Consider the following 26,784-nt stretch of genomic DNA (forward strand, 5'->3'; position numbering starts at 1 on the left):
TCCCCCAGACCCTGCTGGGCCCCAGCACAACCAGGCTGGGGGCAGCACAGCAAGCACTTGGGCTTCTGCTATGCCGTCGGATCCTGGCCCCAGCCCTCGCGCCTGCACTGTGGGGGTGAAGCGCCCTGGAAGCCATCCCCTGGTGTGGACCCTCCGCCGCTGTCCCACGCACCTCCAGCTCCTTTCTGGGGGAAGAGCCGTGCTCGTGGGTTCAGTCAGCACTTGTCGGACTGTGCGAGGCGCGTGGGGACAGGGCGCCCCGTGAGGTGAGCTCTGGAGGGTCACGTTCTCGCTGCAGGAGAGGAGGCGACCACAGCCAGGACGGCCCCAGAGAGACCCGTGAAGCCCTGAGCAGTCTGCGCGAACACCCGCAGGCACCCATGGACAAGCTTCCTTGTAACATTTTCCTAACACAAGTGAACATTGCTAAACACATCTCAGGTGGGTTGGGAAGGGGGAGGGCAGAATCCGGGTTCTCGGTCGGGGCTCCGGGCCACCACAGTCCTCGCAGCACCTGTGCAGGGCCAGCACGTGGGTTGCGGGCTGCGGGCTGTGGGCTAGCGGCCGTGCTGGCCGTTCGGAACCAGATGCCTGTTGGCCCCAAGGCCGTTCTTTAGAGAGTCTCTCTCCTTGCTTTTGGAAGCCTCTTCCTCTTTCTCCTCTTCCTCTTCCTCTTCGTCCTCATCCTCACTCCTCACATCCTGGACTTCCTAGACAAAGGAAACAAGGACTGTCAGTAACCATCTCCCAGGAGGCTGTGTGTTTGACAATCATTTATTTGAAAGGCAGAGTTAGGGAAAGAGAGAAAGGGAGAGGTCTTCCATCTGCTGGTTCACTCCCCACATGGCAGCAACGGCAGGAGCTGGGCCGATCCAAAGGCAGGAGCCAGGAGCTTCTTCCAGGTCTCCCACATGGATGCAGGGACCCAAGGACTTGGGCCATCTTCTGCTTTCCCAGGCCATAGCAGAGAGCTGGATCAGAAGTGGAGCAGCCGGGACTTGAACCAGCTTCCAAATGGGATTCAGCACCACAAGTGTAGCTTTACCCACTACGGCCAGTCCCTCACAGGAGGTCTTGAAGAGAAAACCCAGCATCCAAACAACCAGACGCTCCCCCAGCCAGCCCAGGTCATAAAACAAACTAAGGCCTGAGATTACACAGAGTGTATTTCCAGACCGCAAGGTAATTAAGCTAGAAACCAGTATCAAAAAGTCAGTTGGGAAAATCTCAAAGCACTTAGGGATTAAAAAATACCCTCCGAAATACCCAGTGGGTTAGAGTAAGACTTACAGAACCCTAGAAGACACCTTCCACTAAGCGAGGATGAAAACAACACTCAGCATGGCGGTGCAGCTGAAACAGCGCTGTACAGGACACAGCACTCGATGTTTCCACCAGCAGAGGAGAGAGCTTTAAGCGGCCTGAGTTTCAACCTTAAAAAACTAAAAAAGAGGAAAGCAGTAAAATGCACTCAAAGCAAACCAAAGGAAGGAAGTAATACAGGTAAAAGAAATGAAACTAAAAACAGAAAAACAGCAGGGAAAAGCAAAACCAAAACAGCTAAGACTTAGAAGGACCGCCAACACGGCCGGGGCCGGCACTGTGGCACTGTGGCCTATGGGTACAGCTGCCACCTGCAGCACCGGCGTCCATATGGGTGCTGGTCCCAGTCCCGGCTGCTCCACTTCAGATCCACTTCCCTGCTAGCGTGCCTGGGAAAGCAACAGAAGATGGCTCAGTCCTTGGGCCCTGCCACCGCCATCCACAGCCACCGCCACCCACAGCCACGTGGGAGACCTGGAAGAAGCTCCTAGCTTCCGGCTCCCCCTGGCCCAGACCAGGCCATTGTGATCACCTGGAGAGTGAACCAGTGGAGGGAAGACCTGTCTCTCCTTTTCTGCCTACAGCTCTGCCTTTCAAATAAATAAATAAATCTTCAAAAAAGGAAAAGAAAGCACACATGGTTTTACCAGTCGCGTCTGGGAAGTCACACATCACTCGTCTGGCCGCTCGGGTGTCGGGAGGCTTTGCTCTGGCTGACCCCCATGCTTCCCAGCTGCCTTATGCAAGGGGCCCTTCCGGTCCCTGACCAGGAGCAGCCGCTTCTCCTCGGGTCTGTGAAGGCAGTTCTCCAGGGCACTCTCCCTGAAGGGCACCCGGCCCCTGGAGCAGGGAGGCGGGGCTGTTACAGAGCAGCCCTCACTGTGGAAGCCAGGGCTGGCGTGAGTCGTCACGGCAAATCCGAGAGCTCTGTGCGAGTCCCAAGATGCTCAGCCAGCTCACGGCGCCTCCAGCCAGCCAGCTTAGAACAGACGCGAGCAGCGATGGCAGGGGAGGCGGTTTCCTCCCACATCACCTTTCAAGATGACATCCATAACCACACCCTTACTTTCTCCTTTTGAGACCTACAGGCTAAAACGGCCCACCTCCCCAGCGTCTCGGGGTTCCTGCCATCAAACACCTCCCGGGAGTGGGCACGCAGGCGTGGCTTGTGAAGAAACGGCGTGCACACAGCCTGCTGCTCCATCACGGATCCACGCGCCCTGGGGTCCTCTGGATGTTCTCTCCATCAACACAGAAATGGTCTCAAAGCCAACGCACCTCACCACGCACACCAAGAATGAACTTGAACGTGGCGTCTCCCCGGTGAGAAGGCACCAGAGATAGGCGAGCCTTGTGCCCTGTGCTGAGCCCCCTCCTGTGGACGATGCCCCCCGGGCAGGGGCCCCATCAGCTGGCGCTTCCTTCCACGGTCGGTGCCCCTCAATGGAGTTTGGTGGGGAATAAGAGGAAGCCCGAATCAGAACTAAGAACCTCATTTCTCTGCAGGCCAGAAGACGGGCTGCAATCCACAGTCTCCCAGGACATGCAGAGCTGCCTCAGCACAACCTGGAGGCTGCCCCCCCACTCCCCAGCCCTAGGCCCCTCGCCCATACCCCCACCTCTGGGGGCAGCCCTGGACACGCGGGGGCTTTGCAACTTTATGGCATCTTCATGATCCCGCATGTTGGAGACCAGTCCTGATGCCCACATGTCCCATGGACACACGCGCAGGTGAAAACCCTGCTCAGAGCTGCCCAAGCCTAGAAGCCAATTTCACTTGACACTCGAGCACAGTGTCTTTGCGTGTCCCTTCCTATCTGTGGAGCCCACCAACCACCAACTGGAAATACTCCGGTAAAACGCCGTGTCTGTGCTGAATGTGTGCAGGCCTCTGCTTGTCACCTCCTAAACAATTTGTACCGTCGTCACACGTATCCACTATTGCCAAGTAACCTGGAGATGGTTTCAAGCCCACGGAGGCCAAGTGCAGGCTCGTCACCCGACAGGAGGGACTGCGGCGTCCATAGATTCTGATGCCCTGTGGAGTCCTGGAGCCCGCCCCCTCACAAACCAAGGGATGCTTGGATTCGGGGTGGGTTCCCCAGGAAGACAGCTACATACAGGGGTCAAGGGAAGACGACCTCGTTTTGCTTGGAACTTCACAACTCCATGGTGATTCTACACACACAAGAGCACACACACCGGCCCCCCTGCTCGGGCTGTTCAGCGTAAGCAGGCACACGTGTTGCCCAGGAAATGCACATTTCAATAGAGCTGTCTTTCATCTTTTCCACTTTAGGACACTGGGGCATTGTACTACTGTTTGAAATGATGGTTATAGGCAAACTACATGATGTAGACACGCCGTCACGGGCTGGCAAAGGGGTATGGGGCTGACCAGATCACGAACCCTGGCCCAGGACACGACCCAAGCTGGAACGGGCCCCATGTGTGAGATGGATGTACAGGGTGGGCTGCATCTTAGGCAAACAGGGACAATATAAAGAATTTGCATGTCATTCAAATAATAGTCAAATCTCATTTTATGTTCAATCTTATAATAAATTTATTATAGGGTCTTCTGTCATTTTCAAGACAACGTTAATAGCAATGACACTTAAGGGACTTACTGAACCCAAGGCATGGCTAGACTAAGCAGCTAGTGTGGACAATAAAATCCCCTCCTCACAACCACAGGATACTGGAACTGCTCCCCCCAAAAGGAGCTCAGTAAATTCTGCAAGGCCAACAGCCATGCGAGGCAGCCAGCCGGAAAACGCAGGCCCTGGGCCTCCGGAGCCACGGTGCTCTGCAGAGCCCTGTTGGCAGCTGCACACCCGCGGAGGGCCAGGGCACGGGCAGGCGGCTGACCCGGCGCGCTCTGAGGCCAGCTTTGACAAGAAAGCGTCCTTTTGTCTCCTCTTCCTGAGCCCAGCACCCACTGTCTCACGGCACACTCACTCCACGCTGACCTTGCCCTTGGAGCCCTCAGGACGGGCTGCATACGGAGCACTGGGAACTTCCCCTCGTTAATGGTTTTCCCCAGGTGAGACAAACATTGGCACGCCCCATTCCACTCCACTCAAAGACGATGGCTGAGATCTCCGAGGCCAACTTGGCAACCTCTGAATAATTTTTCAACCCACAGTTTGCAAACCACTGGCTGAGCCATGCTAGAAGAATGCGGCTTTTCCAATCAGCTGGAATCAGAGAAGCTTAAGAAAAGATGTAGACCACAACCGATATTCAGCAAAAACATTTCAACCTGCCAATCCCATCCAGCCATCAGAGCACCTAATGGAAGTCAGAAACAAGGTCGCGTCTGCTCTGGGGGCAGCGAGAACTGGACACAGACGCGGGGCTTCCAGGACCCGCCTGTCCACGCCAGGACCCGCCTGTCCACGCCCGGCGGGCCAGGACTCTGCACAGGCAGCCGAGTCCCTTTCCTCTCATTTGCTGCTCTTGGCTCACCAGCACCCCGTGTTGGGCGCGGTCCCCGGGCTGTTAGAACTTAGCACGGCGCAGGCTGCTGGCCCTGAACCTTTCAACAGATCATTAAAGGCCCAAGAAGATGCACGCGTGACCAAGGATGTGGAACCGCGGCTGCACTGCACAGCGGACCTGGGCCCCAGCGCCGGCGTGTGCGGGGCACGCCTGCGCGTTCTCCGCCGGGCCAGCACAGCGCTCCTCCGACAACTGCAGGGAACTTCCGACAACTGGCAGTGTCCAGCTAGCTCTCCCAAACGCAGTCGAGGTTCTCCAGAGCAAGGTGTGGAAGGCATCGCTGACGCCACAGTTAGGAGGGCACGAGTAGAATTTGGTCTTTTTGCCCCCAACACCTCCTTTGGTTACACAAAAGGATGGTAAAGCAAGCAGCAGCAGGTTACTAGCTCAGTGGAGACTTTGTTCCTAGTCCTAACAGCAGCTTTGGCGCTCCCCGTCCCTGGCCGGCACAAGGGGAACCTGTGTTCAGGGCCCTCACTGTGGCAGGGACCCCGGAAGTGAACTCCCCCTGATTAAAATCACGCTGAAGTTCAAACCTGCCCTTGGGAGGGCGTGTCCCGAGCAGAGGCACAGGATGGACAGCCCCACTCCTCCAGGAACCACAGGCTCCCTAAAGGCGAGGGCAGACTTCAGCTTCTACTCGGGCTCCAGGAGAAAGGACTGAGCCTGCGGCATCACACAGCGGCCGCCTAGGACAGCGGCCAGAATCTCCTAGGTTCAGAATACCAGGACCAAGACAGCAGCCTGGCTGCCTGCAGCCCCGTGGTGCCAGGCATGGTGCTGCCAAAAGTCTGTTTCCCACCAAGTTGTGCTGAAATGTACACAACATACAATGTGCTCCCTTAAGCATCTGTAAGTATTGAGTGGCACTGCATCACCCACACTGTTGGGCACCCATCACCACCTCCCCTCCCGAGGCACTCCACGGTCCAACCCCATCCGAAGCCCTCTCCCTCCAGCTCTGGCAAACCGCCACGGTGCTGTCTGCCTCTGTGCCTGCGGCGGCCGTGGGGCCTCAGGGAAGCGGGACCACGCAGTTCTGTCTTGTGCAGTGGGCCGTTGTATTCAGCAGTGCCCTCAAGGCTCACGCAGGTTTTGCCACGCGTCAGTACGACCTCCTCTGAAAGGCGGAACAATATCCCACTGCACGGACAGACCACTCTCTTCATGCATCCATTAACCATGGTTGCTTCCGCATGTCAGCTACCGTGAAGAACAGGGGTGTACAGAACTGTTTGTGTCCCCGCTTTCAATTCATTTAGATAAATGTCCAGAGTGGAATTCCTGGGTCATACGACAACTCTGCTTAATTCTGGCAGAAGCTTCCAGACTGTTTTCCACAGCGGCCTGCCCATCTCAGTCTCACCAATTCTTCCTATTTGCTGGCTTTTGCTAGCAGCCCTGCTGATGCTTGTGGGGTGATTTCCATCCCCTAACAGGAAGTGGTGCTGAGCACAGCACAGGTGCTTAACGGCCAAGGGAAATCTTCTTAGGGAAAATGTCCACTCACACCCTTCACCCACTTTCGAACTGGGCTGTCTGGGTCTTCTCGCTCTGTTGGGTTTTAGGAGGACTCAATGTGTTCTGTCCACTAGTCACTATTAGGTACCTGATTTGCAAACATCTCCCCTCATTCTGTGGGTTGCCCCCAAGTTATTATTTCTCATTAAATTCAATTTGCCAATTTTTTCTCTTGTTGCCTGTGTCTTTGGTGTCACAGTTAAGAACATCACTGCCAAGTCCAGGACTCGAACCGGTGCCCGTATGGGATGCCGGCACTGCAGGCGGCAGCTTTACCCACTACGCCACAGCGGGGGCCCTGTTCTCCTTTCGCAAAACTATTTCGGCTATTTAGGGGGCCTACAGTCTTTTAAGTCTGTGAAGTTTGGGCCTAAGTTGCTTAAAACAGGACCTTAGAGGCCGACGCTGTGGTGTAGAGAGCTAAACCTCCGCCGGCAGCACCGGCATCCACTATGGGCATCTATTTGAGTCCCGGCTGCTCCACTTCCGATCCAGCTCTCTGCTATGGCCTGGGAAAGCAACAGAAGATGGCCCAAGCCCTTGGGCCCCTGCACCCACATGGGAGACCCAGAAGAAGCTCCTGGTTCCTGGCTTCAGATCGGCCTAGCTCCAGCTATTGCGGCCATTTAGGGAATGAACCAGTGGAAGGAAGACTGCTCTCTCTCTCTCTGTCTCTTCCTCTCTCTGTCTGTAACTCTACCTCTCAAATAAAAAAATAAAATCTTAAAACAAAAAACCATGGGACCTTAACGTGGATTTATCTGTGGTTCCCTGCTCAAAGAACAGACCTCACCATTGTGACTGGTCTGTGTGTACAGAACACTGCCTCTGAACTCGAGTCCGACACACAGCGGCTCAGCCACGCAATACAGACGACGTTCTATTTTAAATCACGAAGCAACAAAGTAGAATCTATAATTAAATCATAATTTAATTAACTTGTTTTAAATAGAATTTGCTTAAAGTATTATTAAATTACAATCTGTAATTTATTTATAAGTCCTTAAAACATCATTCACTGAGCTAACACTCCGAGCTTTTAGGGGAACAGTAGGTTTTCGGGCCAGAGGGCCTCTGGAGATCTGAGCCAACAGGTCCACTCCCTGTGAGGTCAGAGCTCAGGCCTGGGAGCCGCCAGCCGAGTGGCCCCCACGGCCCCGGAGCCCCCACACTGCGTGGCCCGGGATGAGATGCGTGTTTCGTTCACACTCCCCAGTTTACCCACAACAAATAAACCAGAAGACTGTGGGGATCACCAACACAAGTGCTTGGGGACTAAGGCTGCTAAAATGACAGCCTTCTCCTGCATCCTGCAGAAACCTGGCTTTAGTCTCTAACTGGCCTGACAGTTCCAGAACCCAACTGGGCAAAGAGATGCAAAACCACTGTGAAACAGAAGTTCAGAGTTTAAATAAAGCAGCTTTTAGGAAATAACCATGGCAAAACAGAGGACTAAGCCCAGCAATTTTGCATTAAAATTGAAATGCTAAAGCTTGTTTCAAATATTAGTATCTAAGACACTTGAGGAATCCAAAGAACTCAAATGCACCATTAAGAAGGGAGGAAAAAAACTGTGATAGTAAAACAGGCCAAGGACACCAAGAGGCAGTTCCCAGGAGAGGCCACACAGGTGGCTAGGAAGTACAGAGGCTCCAGCTCACTCACCAGGGAAACGCAAACTCTGACAGTTGAGACGAGATCCCATGTCCACTCAACTAGCAAACACTGAAAACACCGACAATCCCCGAAGCTGGTGAGACTGTGCAGAGACCCTCACAGGCTGGGTCTGAAAAACCGTGTGCAAGGCCACACCCACGCTCAGCCCAAGCAGTCGGGCAAGGGAGAAAACCAGTGTAGTCACATGCACTACACGTGCCACGTAGGTGAAGGTCAGCAATACACATACGCCACTGTTTGTGTCTGTACATCAGCATACATGGGGCCAGCATTGTGAGGCGGCGTGTTAAGCCGCCACGTGTGATGCCGGCATCCCATGTGGGTACCAGTTCCAGTCCTGGCTGCTCCACTTCTGAACCAGTTCCTTGCTGATGCACCTAGGGAAAGCAGTGGAAGACGACCCAAGTGCTGGGGCCCCTGTACCCACATGGGAGACCTGGATGAAGCTCCTGGCGTCAGCCTGGCCCAGCCCTGGCTGTTGTGGCTATTTGGGGAATGAACCAGTGGATAGATGATCTCCCTCTAAGTTTCAAAATCAATAAATAACTCTTCAGACAAACAAACATATAAACATAAAGGCATGGGAGGAAGGGTACCAGCTTCAGGAGGGCAGTCGTCCCTGCAGAGGGGAAGGGGAGGCGGGCAGCGCTGGAGTATACGGGGCCACACCACCTTTCCTCTCTAAGGCGTCTCAGGGACTTCATCCGTGCACAGCAGGCACTCAGGATGCTTGCTGAGTGAGCGATGCGAGAGTGGATGAACAGATCTCTAGCCCAGCATTAATAAAATACCAGCGCAATACAGCTTTGCTCCCCCTTGCAAACACGAACGCACAGCAGCTGAGCAATCTGCCCTCACCCTCACCGTGGCATCAGACTCCGCCTCCGCCCCGCCCTCTCCCTCCGCCCTGGTCTGGATTTCAGCACAAGATTCTGCCGCCCGTGCAGCTGCTCCTGACGACAGACCAGACATCATCCTCCATGCCCGCCTTCCATTCCTATTTCACTTCCCTGCCTAGGGCACCAGACCCTGTTCAGCGGCGGCCAATTGTGTCAGATCTCTGCGGCCGGGTCGGGCTGGCAGCACCTGTCAAGCCCACACTGGCTCACAAACTATTTCTTGAGTCCCCGTGCATTGATGTTGTGCAAGGTTTCTGCCCTCAAAGAGCCAAACCCTAAGGAATAAAATAAGAAACATACGCAGTCCGGCACCACCTAGCGATGTTTCAGTCTGCAACAGACTGCACCTAAAACAGCGGCCCCGTAAGCGGAGAAATTCCCATCACAAAGAGACATCGTAGGGGTCACGGCATCATAGCTCAGCATGTTACTCACATGTGTGTGGGGAGGTTGGGGGAATCAGATCTCCAGTTCAGCACACATGACCATGGAGAGAATGTGACACTGATAACAGCCAAGGACTATGCTACTGGTCTATCATACCAAACTTTTTGTTATTTTAGGATCGTCATTAAGAAAGGTTGCTGTGGGACAGCATGCTAAGTGATGCCAGCAGCAGCAAGTGGGCACACCGAGTGCCTGTCCTGCCCTATCCACGTTTGGGCAAGCACAGGCTGTGATGTTCCACATACCGCGATGTGAGGCAACACATCACTACGTATATATCTGTATCAATTACACAGCATTTGCCTGTTCACTAAGGTAAGGACTTGGCCCTGCTCTCTGTGTCCCCCAAATGACTGCAGGGATAACCAAACAAAATAAACCTTACAAGGAGAAACACAATGCTCATTTCAAGTCAGTGGCAGTCTGCCCACAGCACCTCCACGGACCCTCAGGGAGGACAGCTGCACCAGTGGCCCCATAAACCCCCAGCCCGGGGTGTTGAGATGTTGTAACTGAAGTCGGTGCCCTGAGTCTGCGGGTGCACAGCCCCGTGGAAAGCCCAGGAGGCTGTGAATGACTCATAACGTCCCCTGCTTTCTGATGACTCCACGTCTACATCCTCAGCTGGCAATGCAACAAAGAGCAAAATAATAAGCATTTTATGTTGTTTTGAAAGCAAACTTTTAGCTTTAACTGTATGAGAAAAAAGTACACTCAAAGCATTCAACTTTCTAAACTCCTAGCAAATTGCATTCCTTTGTGTTCTATTAGCTCTTATTACCCAAGTCGACAAGGTCACGGAAAAAACAAGTGACTGTTTCCTCCCCCCCCCCCCCCCCCCCCCCCCTTCAAAGTCGCTGCCTTGCATTTGCGTTGGCTCCACCCAGACCTCTTCCTCTCAGCAATCTGCAACAGGATTTCCTGCACACTTTCACGTGCATGCGATCACCTGAGGTTCTGGAATTCTCACTCAGGTCATTTCCCCGGTATCTGGGGGTACCTGGGCCCGTGGTCAGAGCTCAGCCTGTTAGCAAGGATGCTTGTGCCCTCAAACCTGCCACAGACGGCCGCTCTCTGTTGGAAGAAGAAAGGGAAAGCGAAGGGTCACCTAAGGCTCTTTCAGTCCTGAAACTCCACGACCTCAAGTGCTCTGCCTCTCCTTAGTCTCCATATTCCATGAGCGAATTTTCAGTCCAGAAAAGCAGTACACGTATGTGTAAAATTACATGTATGTCTCACTCCATACAATAAAAGATTCTTTGAAAATAATTAGTAAGCCATTTTGTGAAATGAATCATGTTTTTAATTTTCCAGGGAAATGTACTATTTAAGGCGTTCTGTTTCTCTGCAAGGAGAGAATTCCAATGTGCTGATTTCAAAGTCTGAATTTTCATTTATAAGGCCGTGTGCGTGTGTGTGTGTGTGCATGTGCGTGCCCAGAACGCCTATGCGACATACAAGTCTGCTGCTCCTGTCACCGTGTACAAGATGGGAGTGTCTGCTGAGGTCCCGTCCACGAGGTTCACCAAGGCGGGAGGCGTGCAGCCACTTGGGCTGCTTGGCAGGCAAACCCTGCCAGCTGAGGGGCCGCCGTGGCCCCCTGCCCAGTGGTGGAGAGGATACAGCCTGTTTGCTCTGCTTAGTCTTGTGGCTCTCAACCCAGGATGCAAATTGAAATCACTTATACGGGGGAAGGAGGAAGACTGCCAACAATTCCAACGTCTGGGTCCTCCCCCACGGATTTTGATTTAATTGGTCTGACTTGGGGCCAGGCCAGAGTATTTTCTGTTAAAGCTCCACAGGCCATTCTCATCAGCTGAGATCAACACAGCCAGTATGTAACAAGAAGGCCTAAAGTCAAAGTCTGAATTTCTGGTTAAAACATGTATTAGGCAAAATAATAATGGCATTTTTATGAAATAGTTTAAATAAAATAGCCCTGAATTCCTTTAATAGGCCTTTCAAACAAAAGAAACATTTAAGCACCTGTCGCCAAATGCCATTCTTTCCCAAACAAAAGACTCAAATGGTAACCAGATCAAGCAAAAGGCAGTTTAAAAAGGAGGACTGTAACTTCCAACAAGAGCCAGTCCTGAGCGCCACCAGCCACTTCCCCACTCCCGGAATGGGGCCGGACAACAGCAGGGAAGAAGCGTCAGAGATCCTACAGCACCAAGTCAGCCGGCACCAGCAACAGTCAGGGACCACCTGCCACACAACACAGACCAAGCAGACACGCTTGATTCTGTATTAATGAAGCCATCTCTCGAAACCTTTGCTCAGTGCTAGGGACGACACTTAAAGAATCGGGCTCGGATGGGGCAGGAAAGTGAGCAGGTGGGTGGAAACAACTCCAGGGCACAGCTTAGGAGCGATGGTGGCAAACACCTGGGCTGTGACTGCCGGGACCGGGAAACGAAGAGGCGAGCCCCACGCCTGCCCGCCTCAGCCTCCTGCCTTGGTGCCGTTTCTAGGCTGAGGCACAGCAACCACCCCAACAGGTCCCAGTGTGCCACTGCGCTGAGGAAACTGCCGTTGAAGTCCCTCAAAGACAAGGCAGTTAGTGTGGGGGAGGGAATGGCGGCGGGGAGGGAGCTCCGGGCAGCACCAGCGCACGCTCCAGAGGTGACTGTCCGGGTATGGACCGTGCACAAACATGAGGAGATCATCTGAGACCAGGCAAAGAATCACCAGAGAGGACTCAGCAGGACAACCCCGGCACACACACTGGGGCGGCAGTTTCCCCTTTCTCACCAGCCAGAGTGAAGAGGCGGCTCGGTATGTGGCGTACATTAGGGCAGCCATACAAGATGACATTCTGCTCTCACCCTAAAAAGACTTAAATGCAAGGCTTAAAAGATCAGACTAATCACAGGTAGCTTAACTATATACAAAATCCAATATTATTTAAAGAAATATGACAAAATCCAGCATCCAACAGTATAAAATCCAATATGTATGGTATCTAATCAAAAGTCACAAAATTTGAAAAGGGGCTGGAAAAAAGACACATGCCCAGGAGAACATTTAATGAAGAGAAACAGATCTAGGGGCCGGTGCTGCAGCGTCTTGGGCAAGGCCTCTGCATGCAGCACACATCACATATGGGCGCAGGTTCGAGTCCCAGTGGCTGCTTCTCTTTTGATCCAGCTTCCTGCTAATGGCCTGGGAAAGCAGTAGAAGATGGCCCAAGTGCTTGGGCCCCTAACCCGCATAGGAGACCCAGAGGAAGCTCCTGGCTCCTGGCTCCTGGCTCTGGAACAGCTCAGTTCCGGCCGTTGTGGCCATTTGGGGAGTGAACCAGCAGTTGGAGGATCCCCCTGCCCCCCACCTCTGCCTGAACGACACAATAAAAATGAGGCCTTTGAACAGGCAGAGACGACGCCACTTCTGCGTGTGGCGGAGCTGCCTCACCTCCCCAGAGAAAGAAGGGGCGTCTGTGCGGGCCCGATCCCATCCACGGCAGGTTGCCCCTTCCCCCCACAGTGGACATGTGACAACTGGAGCCCAGTGTGGTTGTCAGACACAGCACGGGGTGCTGCTGGCTTCTCCTGGGCAGAGGCCAGGGATCTAACAGCCTGCAGCACACAGGACGGCCCTCCCAACAAAGAATTCTCCACTCCCAAACGTCAGTGGCGCCACTGCTGAGACGCCTGGGGCTGGATGCGGCCTGCTGAGGCTGCGAGGGAGTCTCCCACGGGAGGCCGAGCCTGACTGCTGGGGTCTGCGGGGGAGCTCGGGGCCGCGAGCTCAGGCAGGTGCACCTGCTCTTCCCGATGTCCTCCTGAGCCTCAGAGGGGCCACCCTGACAGCGCCCCCCTCCCAGGACACGGCCACCCTGACAGTGCCCCCCTCCCAGGACACGGCCACCCTGACAGTGCCCCCCTCCCAGGACACGGCCACCCTGACAGCGCCCCCTTCCCAGGACGCGGCACCCTGACAGCGCCCCTCTCCCAGGACACGGCCACCCTGACAGCGCCCCCCTCCCAGGACACGGCCACCCTGACAGCGCCCCCTTCCCAGGACGCGGCCACCCTGACAGTGCCCCCTTCCCAGGTCGCGGCCTCTGCAGCTCCTCCACCAAACACAGTCTCCAGAGCCCCGCCGAGCAGGCTGGCTCAGCTGACCCCACCCCACAGTGTTCCCCTGCCTTGGGGGAGGCTGGGGCTCAGGAACTCCTTTCCCCCACTCCCCGCACTTGACAGAAGGCCGTGCAGGGTGCTAAGAAGCCCTGCACAGCAGAGGCAACAACCAGCAACAGGGCCGGACGGCAGGATCTGACCAAGGAGTCACAGCTGAAACACATGCAGAACGAAGCAACTCAGCACCAGGAAGCACACAATCTAGTAAAGAAGGGGGCAAAGGACCTGATGAGACTTCTCAGAACACATATGGCAAAAACTACATGAAAACAATGCTCAACCCCACTGGCCCTCAGGGAAACACACCTCAAAACCACAAGAGGAATCACCTCGCTGAGTTAGGATGGCTATTACCAAAAGGCACAAAGTAACAAACGCTGGAGAGGGCGTGGAGAAAAGGGAACCCTGCTACACACTTTCTGGGGAGAGAAATTCGTGCAGCCGCTATGGAGAAAAGCAGGCGGGTTCCTCAGAAAACGAAGAATGGATCTCCCATACGCCCCAGCTCTCCCCGTTCTGAGCGTATGTCTGAAGGCAGCGAGGGGAGCATGTGGGAGAAATACCCGCACCTCCACCTTCACTGGGGCACCATTCACACCAGCCAAAACATGGAATCAACCCGGGTGACCATCAACAGACCAATGGCAGGTTGGCAATGCCGCACAGTGGGTTAGGCTGCTGCTTGGGATCCCGGCATCCCATCATTGCAATCCTGGTTAAGTCTCAGCTAATGAGGCTTGGAAGGCAGAAGATGATGGACCAAGTACTTGGGCCCCTGCGACCCACGTGGGCCACCAGGATGGAGTTCCTGGCTCCCGGCTTTGGCCTGGCCCAGATCTGGCTACTGCAGGCATTTGGAGAATGAACCAGCAGACAGAAGAGCTCTGTCTCTCTCTCTCTCTCTCTGTCTCTCCTTCTTTGTTGCTTTGCCTGTCAAATAAATAAATCTTTTAAAGAAACAGATGCATGGATAAACAATGTAGTCTATATACACACTGAAGTATTATTGCACCATGAAGAATGAAATCCTGACATTTGCAGCTAAATGGATGACACTGGAGTTTATTATGTTCAATGAAATAAACCAGACACAGAAAGATAAATGCCACAGTTTCTGTCTCATGTATGGGAGCTAATAATAATTAAAATATAATGCATGTTCACTCCGAATTTAAAATAGTGATCACTAGGAAGGCTGGGGGATAACAGGCACCACACCCCAGCAGAGTGACTGAGGCAGCACAGTGTGGTTAGCGTGGCCCTTGGCGACGTGTAGTATTCTGCGTAACTGGAGCAGAGGAGTTGGTAGGCTCCAGGCACAGTGGCAAGTCAAGAAGAGGAAAGCCTGTGTGCCTGGGATGGTTGGTCTAAGCTATGGATAGGTGTTGAAAAGTTGCATGATCCTCATTAAGTGGTAATCTAAAATTGAAAAATCAATTTAAAAACTAAAAGGACATGTAACCTGGAGGAAACTGGTGTTGGGGGGAAGGGTTGGAGGGGGAAGGGAGCCACGGCAAGTGGGCTGGCTGGGGACGCGTGGGACACGTGGTTCCACGGCTGTACCACCACCCCTGTTTTCTGCACACTGAGGAGTGACAGTCATTTCCCTTCCAGCATTTCAGCCCTGCCACAACCCTTTAAGGAAGGCAGAGGGTGGCTAGTAACCCTCATGAGAAAACCGCTGGAAGAAAACTGACGGCTTCCTGAAGACGCCACAGCTCAGGAGGAGCTGGGCCCACAGCCTGGCGGACTCCTAGAAGGGAGGCACAACTGTCTTCCGGGAACCGGCTTCAGGGGCGGGGCAGGGGAAGTGCAGCTGGAAGCCACAGGTGCATGGTGACTGGGAACCCCTCAGCACCCGGGCTCCAACACCCACCGTGCTGTGGCCCTCTCTGGGGTGTTATTTTTGGCTGAAGGTAGTTGCCTTGCCCATATCCAGTGACAGGTTAAACGCAGGAGGACCATGCTCCCTCGAGCTGTCTCGCTTCCTTGTGGATTAACTTCTCTCTCTGCCTGTCCAGCTTCCTTTTCTCCCTCACAAGTGTAGAAGCCAAGAGTTCTCCCCAATCTTCCTCCTAATGCACACTCATGCATGTGCACACACACACACGCACACAAAGCACACATCCATGCACATACAAGCACAAACGCACACATTTGTGCAGGTGCATATTCCTGTGCACATACAAGCACACGTGCCCTTAGCAAGGCACACACGTGCACACCCATGTATGCACCCACTCACACATACAAGCACATGTGTACATACTTGTGCATGCACACACAAGCACATGGCTGCTTTCCCTGGTTCACACCGAAAATACTACAGAAGCAGACCATTTGCTTGGAACAGTTCAGAGGCCAAGGCTTAGGTGAGGCCAGAGCTTGGGCTGTGGAGTCAGGTGAAGAGTTCGTGCCTGGCAGGGCCCTCTGTGGGATTTCCTGAGCCACCCACGTGGTGAGAGAGGTCTCCATTAGAAGAACATAGCCCCTGGAGAGTCCTGAGTTCCCACAACAGAGCACGGACCAGGCCATCGGCATCGTCAATCATTCAGGCGCTAAAGCCCGCATGATAAATCAGAAGGAGAATGTTTTAGAGACGCGTTTCTTGTACCCACGTTCACAAACTGAATGAGCTTCCAGGAGTAAGGCTTCCTTTGTGTGACGTAAAGCTCTCTCCTGAGATGTGCACACTAGGGGTGGCGAGTACTGGGGGCAGGGCGCAGGCATAGAAAACAGTGGGGATTCCCAGGGCCAGTGCTGGCCAGCGTGGAGTCACCCCACACCTGTGTTCACCAGGCTCTCTGGCCTAAGAGCCCATTAACAGGACTTTCACATCCTGGTGTGAACGTGTAGATTTATGAACAAGTCATGCATTGTGCTTGTCAAACTCAGATCCAGTGAAAAAACCTGTGTGCGCGCTGGGCTGTGTGTGTGTGCGCTGGGGTGTGTGTGTGCTGGGGTGTGTGTGTGTGCTGGGCTGTGTGTGTGCACGCTGGGCTGTGTGTGCGCGCTGGGCTGTGTGTGTGTGCGCTGGGCTGTGTGTGTGCACGCTGGGCTGTGTGTGTGCGCTGGGGTGTGTGTGCTGGGGTGTGTGTGTGTGCTGGGGTGTGTGTGCTGGGATGTGTGTGTGTGCTGGGGTGTGTGTGTGCGCTGGGGTGTGTGTGTGTGCACTGGGGTGTGTCTGTGTATGCTCTGGGGTGTGTGTGTGTGTGTGCACTGGGGTGTGTGTATGTGTATGCTCTGGGATGTGTGTGTCTGTGTATGCTCTGGGGTGTGTGTGTGCTGGGGTGTGTGTGTGCACGCTGGGCTGTGTGTGTGTGCACTGGGGTGTGTGTATGTGTATGCTCTGGGATGTGTGTGTCTGTGTATGCACTGGGGTGTGTGTGTGTGCACTGGGGTGTGTGTATGTGTATGCTCTGGGATGTGTGTGTCTGTGTATGCTCTGGGGTGTGTGTGTGTGCTGGGGTGTGTGTATGTGTATGCTCTGGGATGTGTGTTTCTGTGTATGCTCTGGGGTGTGTGTGTGTGCTGGGGTGTGTGTGTGTGTATGCTCTGGGATGTGTGTGTCTGTGTATGCTCTGGGGTGTGTGTGTGTGCTGGGGTGTGTGTGCACTGGGGTGTGTGTGTGTATGCTCTGGGGTGTGTGTGTGTGTGTGCTGGGGGTATGTGTGTGTGCGCTGGGCTGTGTGTGTATGTGTATGCTCTGGGATGTGTGTGTGCGCTGGGGTGTGTGTGTATGCGCTGGGGTGTGTGTGTGTATGCTCTGGGGTGTGTGTGTGTTGGGCTGCATGTGTGTGTGTGCGCTGGGGTGTGTGTGTATGCTCTGGGGTGTGTGTGTGCGCTGGTGTGTGTGTGCACTGGGGTGTGTGTGTATACTGGGCTGTGTGTGTGTGCTGGGCTGTGTGTGTGTGCTGGGATGTGTGTGCGTGTGCGTGTGCTGGGCTCTGTGTGTGTGCTGGGCTCTGTGTGTATGCTCTGGGGTGTGTGTGTGTGTGTGTGTGTGTTTTCTTTACTAGTTAAGTGGAGACAGCCTGATCCTTTCAGGATTTTATTTAAAGAAAAATCCTCCGACTTTTGTGAAATGATCTTTAAAACCGTGGGGACGAGGGACGTCTGAGCTGCTCAGGTCTACTTTTACTTGGATCGTCCCCGGTGCTGGGGCCGCGGGGATCCCAGCCACCACTGGGAAGACAGGAAGTGGAGTGGGTCTGAGTGCCCCCAGGTGGCAGTGAGATGCTCGCGCTGAGCCACTCTCCTCTTGAGCGGTCCCTTCCTGTGACGGCTGCTTCAGCTACTTCCTGTCCCCTTCCTCTGACAACTGTGGTCAAATGCCCCCAGCAGACCAGTACCTCCAAAGAACTAGCGTTCTGAAAACTGGTGTTAAAAAACATGCTAAACAGGAAATTTCAGAGCATGCACGGTGGAGCGCGTGTCTGGTGAAGTATGTATGAAAGATCACGCGTAGGTAATCCTTGGGCATTCGCAGGGAAGTGAGGCTTGCCCTACATTTTAACAGGCACCTGGCAGCTGAACAGTCGCCCTGCCCTGGCATCCAGCAGCTTCCTACGTTCGAAGAGCAGATGGTGGAGCTAGGGAAACTGAAAGAAACACTGCTTTACTTTGTAAAAAAAAAAAAAAAAAAAAAAAAACTTAACCTAATCTCTTCCCATCCAGAGGTCAGTTTGCCTGGAATTAAAAGATGAAGGGGGCGGGGGACAGCATTGTAGCACAGGGGTTAAAGACGCTGCCAGTGAGGCCAGCATCCTATATGGGTGCTAGTTTGAATCCCAGCTGCCCCACTTCCAATCCAGCTCCTTGCTAATGCACCTGGGAAAGCAGCAGCAGATGGTCCAAGTGCTTAGGTTCCTGCCACCCATATGGGAGACACAGAGGAAGCTCCTGGCTCTAGCCTGGCCCAGTCCTGACTATTGTGGCCACTTAGGGAGTGAACCAGTAGGTGGAAGGTCTGTGTCTGTGTCTGTCTCTGTCTCTTTCTCTTTGTCTCTCTCCCTCCTTTCTCTGTAACTCTTTCAAATAAATAAATAAATCCTCGGAAAAACAAAAGATGTGGAAGGGCACCTGGGTGCTGCCAGCAGCAGCGAGAGATGCAGTGGTGTTGGAAGGTGATCAGCGTGAGGACTGTCCCAAGAGAAAGAGGAACCATTTTGGAAAACCACAATGGGAGACTTCCAAACAGCTTCCAAAGAGATGCCGAACACCCTATGAGAAGAAGACACTGGGAGTATGTCACGCTGGGGCAGAGAAAAGGCACCTGACCACCAGTCACTCCACGGGCTGCCATCCCGACTCCCCCAGACCCCGGACTCCCCCGCAGACAGACCCTTCCTTTCGGCTCTGTGCTGTTCCCACCTCGAGGGGTGAACACGCGGCTCTCCGTGCCTCTGTTGTGCCGTGCACCTAGCTCAGAGGCCTCCTGGCCAACAACAAAGCAACAGGACTTCTCTGGGGGTGGGAGAGGTAGGAGACAGCATGGGGGCCCTGCCTCCTACAACACACTTCCTTGCTTTTATTACCCTGGAGCCACCAGATGGCTGCCTATTCAACTCTGTTCTCTAAACAACTCCACCCTTTCAGGTTTATAAACACTTGGGTTTCTGATCGCTTCAAGCCAGACAGGCCCTAATGGTGACACCGCCCACAAGCTTTTTCATCATGCCCTCTGTGAAGAGGTGGGATGAACCCAACAATTCCTCACCAAACAATGAGAACAAAGAGAACTGGACAAAGTCAAAGATGCAATAGTGAAATGCATGAGTACGGAGTACAAGCCACAGTGGGCACACCGGAAACACATAAAGGATGTGCACACATCCACGTCGCCTGTTTTGAAGATGCACGTTCACAGACACAAACTTAGGGGACCCATGAGAGCAATGCAGAGCAGCAGGGCCTTGGAGCCTCAGGCTTTGTGGGCGTGAGTGCCACGCAGGGTGACAGCCACGTCACCTCCTCACTTGCTCCCATCTCCACATCGGAGAGCTGCGTGCACAGTGCCATGAGACTCGCAGGCAGAGCTCAGTCAACTGCCACACAGCAGCCAGGGTTACAGGGCCCACAGAGGCCCCTTCCAGTTCTAAAGGTCCGTGGGAACTCCATTCCTGCGGAATGTATAGGGTGGAAGGATATTCAAGTTCGACATCTGCTCGGCCGAGCAACTTAGTACAGTTCTCCTTATCACAAGTTCACAACTCCACTGCTGTTTCTTGAGTAAAATTCAGAAACACACATATCAACTGACAGTGTTTTAAAAATGCCGCATCTCAGGTGTCACTCTCTGTGCTGTTTTTCTGAAGTCTTGTTCGGTCAAGTGCAGCATCTAGCCCCACATCCCCTCCCGACAAAATGCTGCGTCAGGTTTGTGTCTCCGCCCCGTGCGCTCACATCTGCGAGGAAGCAGCAGAAAGGACTGTGGGGACCCTCAGTCCGCACAGTTGCTGCCACCCCTCTGAGCGGCAAGTCACCTGCCGGGCAGCTCGTCACAGGTGTTTGGTGACTTGGGACAAAGACCTGCTTACGTACTCCGGTGACAATGAACAAGGAGCCGATGCTTATCACGGGCTCCCCAAGTGCCCCGCACTGGCCCAAGGGCAACCCCGTTCTACACAGGAGGGCACTGAGCTGACAGAGGTCACATACCCAAGGTCACAGCCAGCACGTGGGGAAGCTAAGGTCTGAGTCCACACGCTCACTATCCAGCTGCTGCTCTGGGAAGCTATCTGAGATTCACTAAACATTCAACCAAATATCTTCTTATGTTTTTTTAAAAAATCCACAAAGTAAAGGCTTGTGCTGCATTTTAATCCGTTAGCTTGATTATTCTATGTGTTTATACTGTTTTTTCCTTCATACTACTGTTTTAAATTCGTTTTCTGCCTTTAAGTCAACTAAGAATAATAGAAAGGCAACGCAGTGAAAGTGAAGAGACTCGCACTTCTCTTGGCTTTCCCGTGAACTCGCTGTGCGGACTTGGGCAGGCCTGTCTCCTCGTGTTCATTGGCCTGTTCCTTTCCTTAACTAACAGGCAGTGTGTGTCAAGTGTCCTTCTGAGAAGCTCAAAGATGCTGCCTGTTGAGCTGCAGATGGCTGGGCCGGCTCCCGGCGGCAGCTCCCCCGGCACGTCCTGGCTGGTCACCAGTATGGTGTCACGGCCACATGCTGGAGCTGGCCAGGACCCAGCGTGTATTTGTAAAGAAGGACAGAAAAGCTTACGTACAGTCAAGTCTCTCTAGTAAGATTAAACAAAAGCACCCCTGTCCCTTCTAACTTCCGCTCGACACAGACGTCTCAGCTTTGCAGAGAGCAAGACGAGCGGTCTGCCTGTCGTGCGTGGCTCTGCTGTGCTGCGGGGGCTCCCGGTTCATCACGAAGTCACCCATTCTACAGAAATCAGATACGCTTCCGTGCTGAGCCGTGTTCTCAAGCAGCAGACGCCTGCTAAGTCAAGTCGGTATTTGTCAGCGTCCTAAAGTTACGGTGGTGTTGTACTGGAAGGTCTCCAAGAACAAAAGCCGTGGCCGAAGGACCTCATGTATCACATGTATGCACTGACCCTAATTTTTTTAAGGGAAAGCTAAAGTGTGGCTATTACAAAAAATGCCGTTTTTAAGAAATATAATCTTTTTTTCTTTTCAATCTGCTATGCAAACTCATGGAGACCAACACTGAGGAATCACCTGTTTTGTGACTTCCCACTCTGAGCAGTGCTTACGCACATTACTTATTCATTTGCATATGCAGTGACTTACTGAGGTGCTGCGCATGTAAGGAACTGAAGGCACAAAATCCCAGCCTCGTAGGACAGCCTGTGACCTTCTTCCGCTCTGTTTTTCAGACAGTACTCAAGAGCTGGTCACCTCAGTAACAACCGGGGTCGCAGTGGGCGTCACATGTCTTGCAGAGAACTGAGAGCTGATCTGTAACTTGTTCCTCGAAGAATTCAGCCCCTGCCTCTGTGCCTCTGCTCCCCTTGCAATTCAACTCTGCCTTCCACGCCATTCTTTCAAAGGCAGCTTTATGGCTTTGGAGGAATAAGCCGATTTCACAGCCAGTTTTGCCACTGCTGTGGAATAGAGAGTGCACATGCGAGCTGACTGACGTCACAGCAACTGCAATTGGAAACAGCTTTTCCCCAGGACAGCGTGAGAGGCCGGGGCTTCCTGTCCAAGCTCTCCAAGCTGCTGAGCTCCTAATCAGGCCTGGCGTGACTCTTGAGAGATCAGAAATTGGAAAATCCCACTGAAGGCAGCACGGGTGTCTCCTGTTTTCCAGGCAGCCCTCGCCTTGGATCACGTCCAGGCCTGTCATTACTGTCACTCACCAGAGAAGGAAGGAACAGCTTCCCCCAGGGACAGGATCCCCAGAAAGCCCTGAGCCCGTGGAGTGACAGGCGCAGCTCAGGGCCCTGCCCTCCTGCCAGCTGGGGATGTGGGAACTGTCCAACGGCTCAACCTCTTCAGCTCAGTGACTTCACCTCTTATCAGTCATTTGGATGTAAAATAACTTTTTCAGAGATGAAGAAAACACTAGTTTGAATTTTTATGAATTAGAACCTGATTTAATGAAAGCTTTCTTCTTGATACTCCAACCTTAAGGGAGAGAGTCAACTCTCAAGGTAGCAAGCTCACATCAGGACTTCAGTTTAAAAGAGAAAGTTCAGAATTTGGTCTCCTTTAAAATCAATCCGGATGCAGCCTGGCTTCTAGATAGAGGAGCCAAGCGGGAACCCAGAGGTCAGCCTCACAACACCCATTTAATCTGTCAACTCTTCAGTGATCTTTGAGACATGCTTGCTACAGCGGGAAATGAATTAATCAGAGCTGATCAGACTACTTGGCAGAACACCTGCCACAGCCGGGTCACCATCCCAGGAGAAGTGACGCCGTGTTACACACAGCGGCAGCACTGACAGCGGGCCAGCGCGCCCTGCCCCTGGAGAGGTACACGGTTTCAAGGAAACAAGGAGAAGGACCTGATGTTGAAACTTGCCTTAAAGGCTGGACACAAGCTCTACTGCTCCACAAAGCCTCCCGTAACTCCCCGGGTCACTTTCTCCTCAATCACTTCTCTGTCGTAAGCCTGCAGAACCTCTGTTTGGCACGGGCGTGGTCCGCGATCTGCCCGTTAACTCAGTGAGCACCCCTGATAACTGCCCACAGGGTGAGCTGTTCCCCAAAGTGTGCCTGCATCCGACGTGTGTCTGTTGTGGAAGCAAAGTCGAAAACCAGACTCAAGACCAGAACCTCACACCGCCTCCATTTTGCCATCATCCAGGGGTGAGGATGCTTCCCGGTGAGAATGAGGATGGAGATGAGCGCCACACGGCCTGCGTCTCACTCTGTGTGTGGCCGCGCAAGGCTACGCGGGGAGAGCGGTGGCTGGCGGGCCTTACCTTCGTGAATATGCATCTCCTGAGCATCTTCAGGATGAAGTAGCCCCAGTAGAGGTGAAGAGCCTGCAGGAGCACGAGCTGCAGGTTGAGGAAGACGTAGGAGAAGAAAGGCTTGAGGTAGTGCATGGGGATAACCAGCGTGCAGTACAGAATCCTGGAAGCACAAACAGCAGAATCGTCTCAGAGCCAAAGCACTTGCAAACTGCCAGTGAGAAACAAGTCTTTCCTCTCCCAAAGCACACAACAGTTATTTCATTTACTAATGAGACAGAAAACATCCAGAAAATTCACAAGATAAAAAAACAGGGTAGTATTATCTTTAATCACATCACTGGCAAGCAACAAATCCAGCAGAATCGGGCTGCAGGAGGAAGGGAAGGAGAAGGCAGTCTTGCTGCCCTCTGCACGCGTGAGCGTTTCTGTGCCTCAGCTTCCTCGGGGCACACGGGAAGCACACACTAAACCTCCACGCAGCTTGTGGGTGTGGTAAGAGGCAGGAACTGAAGAATCAATTTACATGCGGTTATCACTGCTCCACGACATAATCACATTTATTTGGAATTAAAGGTGAATGGAGGGGCCGGTGCTGTGGCGTAGAGGGTTAAGCCACCGCCTGCAGCGCCAGCATCCCATGGGCACCAGTTCGAGTCCCGGCTGCTCCTCCAATGCAGCTCTCTGCTGTGCTCTGGGAAGGCAGTAGAGATGGCCCACGTCCTTGGGCCCTTGCACCTGCACGGGAGACCCGGAAGAAGCTCCTGGCTTTGGATAGGCTCAGCTCCGGCTGTTGCGGACTGAAGACCTCTCTCTCCCTGCCTCTCCTTCTCTATGTAACTCTGACTTTCAAATAAATAAATAAATCTTTTTAAAAAAGGTGAATGGAGAATTCTACAGAAGTAAAATTTCCACATAAAAGAGGCTTCCAGGGAGTGGGTATTTAATGCAATTTTTAAGAGGTCATTTGGGGAAGATGGCCCAGGTCCTTGGGCCCCTGCACCTATGTGGGAGACCTGGAGGAAGCTCCTGGCTCCTGGCTGCGGGTCGGCACAGCTCTGGCAGTTGCGGTCATCTGGGGGAGTGAACCAATGGATAGAAGAGCTCTCGCTCGCTCGCGCTCTCTCTCTAACTCTGCCTCTCAAATAAATAAATAAACCTTTAAAACGAAAAAAAGATGCCACTTGGGATGACTGCATCCCATATCACAACATCTGGATTTCAGCCCCTGGCTCCACGCATTGCTACCAAAAAGGCCCGTGCTATTTGGTCACCCCTGAATTTCTAACTTTCTTCGAGACTTCTGGCTCCAATTGCTCTAGGATGTTTGGCCTGACATCATCTTACCTGGCAGCAATGGTTACACTTGTGTGAACTGGCCCCTCACTGGCAGTTACGTTGGCAAGGGCAATGGCGAGGACCCCCAGTCATCTCCATGTCCTCCCTTACCCAGCCCCGGACTTGCCCCTAGCTAGGTCCCTTGTTGGAGATTTGCCAATGATAAAATTGACAAAGACATACTCAGAAACGCCTCCTTTCACAGTCTACCAGAGAACATGCACAGTCAGCTACATGTGCTGCTGCTCGCTCAGGCCACGGAAGGACAGCAAAGCATGGGGCTCTCTGCAGGGCTGACCCAACTGCGACGGCCCTGCTCCTGCAAGCCGAAGGGAAGGCAGAAGAGAGTGGCTTCTGGTGGGAGGGGTTTGCATGCCAGGCCCAGGAGCCCTCTTGGGGCTTTTCTGGCAGGAGATGCCCTGGACAATTCTAGGAGCTGGAAGACCACCGTGTGGCTTAAGGGGAGGAGTGGCAGGGAAGGGCAGTGTACGAGGAGCCATGAGCGTGAAAGCCATCTCAGGTGGGCTTTCACGTGAAGGTCGGGGCCTGGCCTTCATGTTAAGAGCAAGGGCTGGAGGCGGCGCAATGGTGTAGCCGGTAAAGCCGCCGCTTTCAGTGCTGGCATCCCATGTGGACTCCAGTTCGAGAGCCGGCTGCCCCACTTCAGATCCAGCTCTCTGCTATGGCCTGGGAAAGCAGCAGAAGATGGTCCATGTCCTTGGGATCTTGTACCCATATAGGAAGACCTGGACGAAGCTCTTGGCTCCTGGCTTCAGATCAGTCCAGTTCTGGCCATTGAGGCCAATTAGGGAGTGAACCAGAGGATGGAAGACCTCTCTCTCTCTCTCTCTCTGCATCTCCTTCTCTCTCTGTGTAACTCTTTCAAATAAATAAATAAATACTTTAAAAAAAGTGGGAGAGAGCAACAGGGAGCTTTGCCTGTCTTCACAGGGAAGCCCTGTACTGGGTGCAGTCATCAGAGCCGAGTGCTAAGCCTGACACCGCTAGCTTCTTGCCTTGGAGGCTGCACAAGTCACTGCACCTTAGTTCCTTTGTTCCTGGGTGGAACCAACCCTGGCCATCAGCCTGGGGGGCTGCACAGACACACTCCAGCTTCATACACCACAGCCCTCAGAGAGCAAGGAATAGCCCCTGAAGTGCGAGCGCCTCTGAGCTCACTGTGTCTCTGGGCAGAGGAGAGGCCCTGACCTGGCTCCGGAGCTGCAAGGCTTGGGTAGGCCCCTCCTTGGGACTTGCAGCAAGTTCCCTCACCTCTCAGAGCCTCCGTTTCTTCTGAGAAATGAGGAGAACCCCACATCCCCCTCATCGGGGGGACGAGAGGGCTGAGTTGATGAGCACCGCAAGTGCAGCCCAGTAGGTACCCAGAAACTGGGAAGTACAGCTCCTCCTCGGACTACCATCGGCCATGAGTGGCTTGCTGTCCCTAGCCCTTCCCTGCTGCTAAGGACTTGGGCTGAAAACAGAGACAGCAAGAGAGCTGGCAGAGTGACCAGGGCAAAGTGCTAACAGCAAAGGGCATAAAGCATGCGTGGAATTGGCCTATAAGCTTGAAATCATTCCTAAATTAATAAAGGAACTGGACTAAGTTATGAACAAGGTCTCTCACCCTAAGAGCCCATGCTCTGAAAAAGGTGCTTGATGTAACTGTCTGTACACCTTGGTGTAACTGTCTGTATACCTCTCCAAGAGCATAAAGAAGGCCCCGCGTGTGGGGGTGAGAGTAGGCGCCCCCAAGGGCTCGCACTGAGCATGGCAGTGCACACACCCTGCCACACTGTCTACTTCAGCAGGTGTACAACTGCAAAGTCAGGTTCTGAAATACACCGTGCAGCGGCGGCTCACGGGAGCGGCCCCAGCTCCCACAGCGCACAGCCCCTCGCCTCTGCTGGCAGGGCCTGGGCAGTGAGCTGGCCGTCGCCCCATCAGACCCCTGCTCTGCCCTCTGCTGACCTTCAGGACCCAGGCCTAGCCTTCCAAGGATGAAAAGCAGCCACTGTGAGCTCAGCTTTCTCCCCACTGACGAAGCCCAGCCAAGAGCACCGGGCGATGCCCTCAGTGGGGTCTGTCCTCACTGTTCACCTCCTGTCTTGGTTATCCATCCGAAGTATTTATATGGCCTCAGTGCCCACAAATTTCTCTTTCACGTGGGGGCCTCACAGGGTTCTACCCTGCCCTAGTGACAGCCAGATCACCAAAACTGAGACCTGGAATCTGCGGACCCGTGTGCAGAGAAAGTGACCACAAGTATAGGCTCCGCGGAGGTCAAGAAGCCGGCTGTCGTCTGCTAGTCCCTCCCCTGGAAGTGCTTTATTTTCTTCCTTTTGCAACATCCAAGAAACCCAAGTCAATATTAATCATCTCCCAACACGTGAGTCAGGGTCAGCACAAAGATCTCTCCTGCTGCCATCACCTCCCCTGCTCTCCTCACCGTACTCGGCTCTGATGAGGTCAGCAAGGAGACAAGAGCCCTGCCGCCACCTGCCCACTGCAGCGGCAACGGATGCCCCAC

At 53.6% G+C, this 26,784-nt stretch overlaps 1 protein-coding gene across 1 annotated transcript in view; it reads right to left on the reverse strand.

The window, feature by feature from the left end:
- Positions 1–557: 557 nt before the first annotated feature.
- The window catches only part of CERS3 (ceramide synthase 3), a 64,188-nt gene continuing 37,961 nt past the window's right edge, over positions 558–26,784 (reverse strand). Inside the window, exons 9-10 of the mRNA XM_062204550.1 lie at positions 22,926–23,079; positions 558–710 (exon numbers count right to left, since the gene is read on the reverse strand). Of these exons, the coding sequence (XP_062060534.1) occupies positions 558–710; positions 22,926–23,079 (307 nt within the window). The remainder of the gene's footprint in view (positions 711–22,925; positions 23,080–26,784) is intronic.

This window comes from Lepus europaeus, chromosome 11 (assembly GCF_033115175.1).
Source record: "Lepus europaeus isolate LE1 chromosome 11, mLepTim1.pri, whole genome shotgun sequence".
Taxonomy (NCBI): domain Eukaryota; kingdom Metazoa; phylum Chordata; class Mammalia; order Lagomorpha; family Leporidae; genus Lepus; species Lepus europaeus.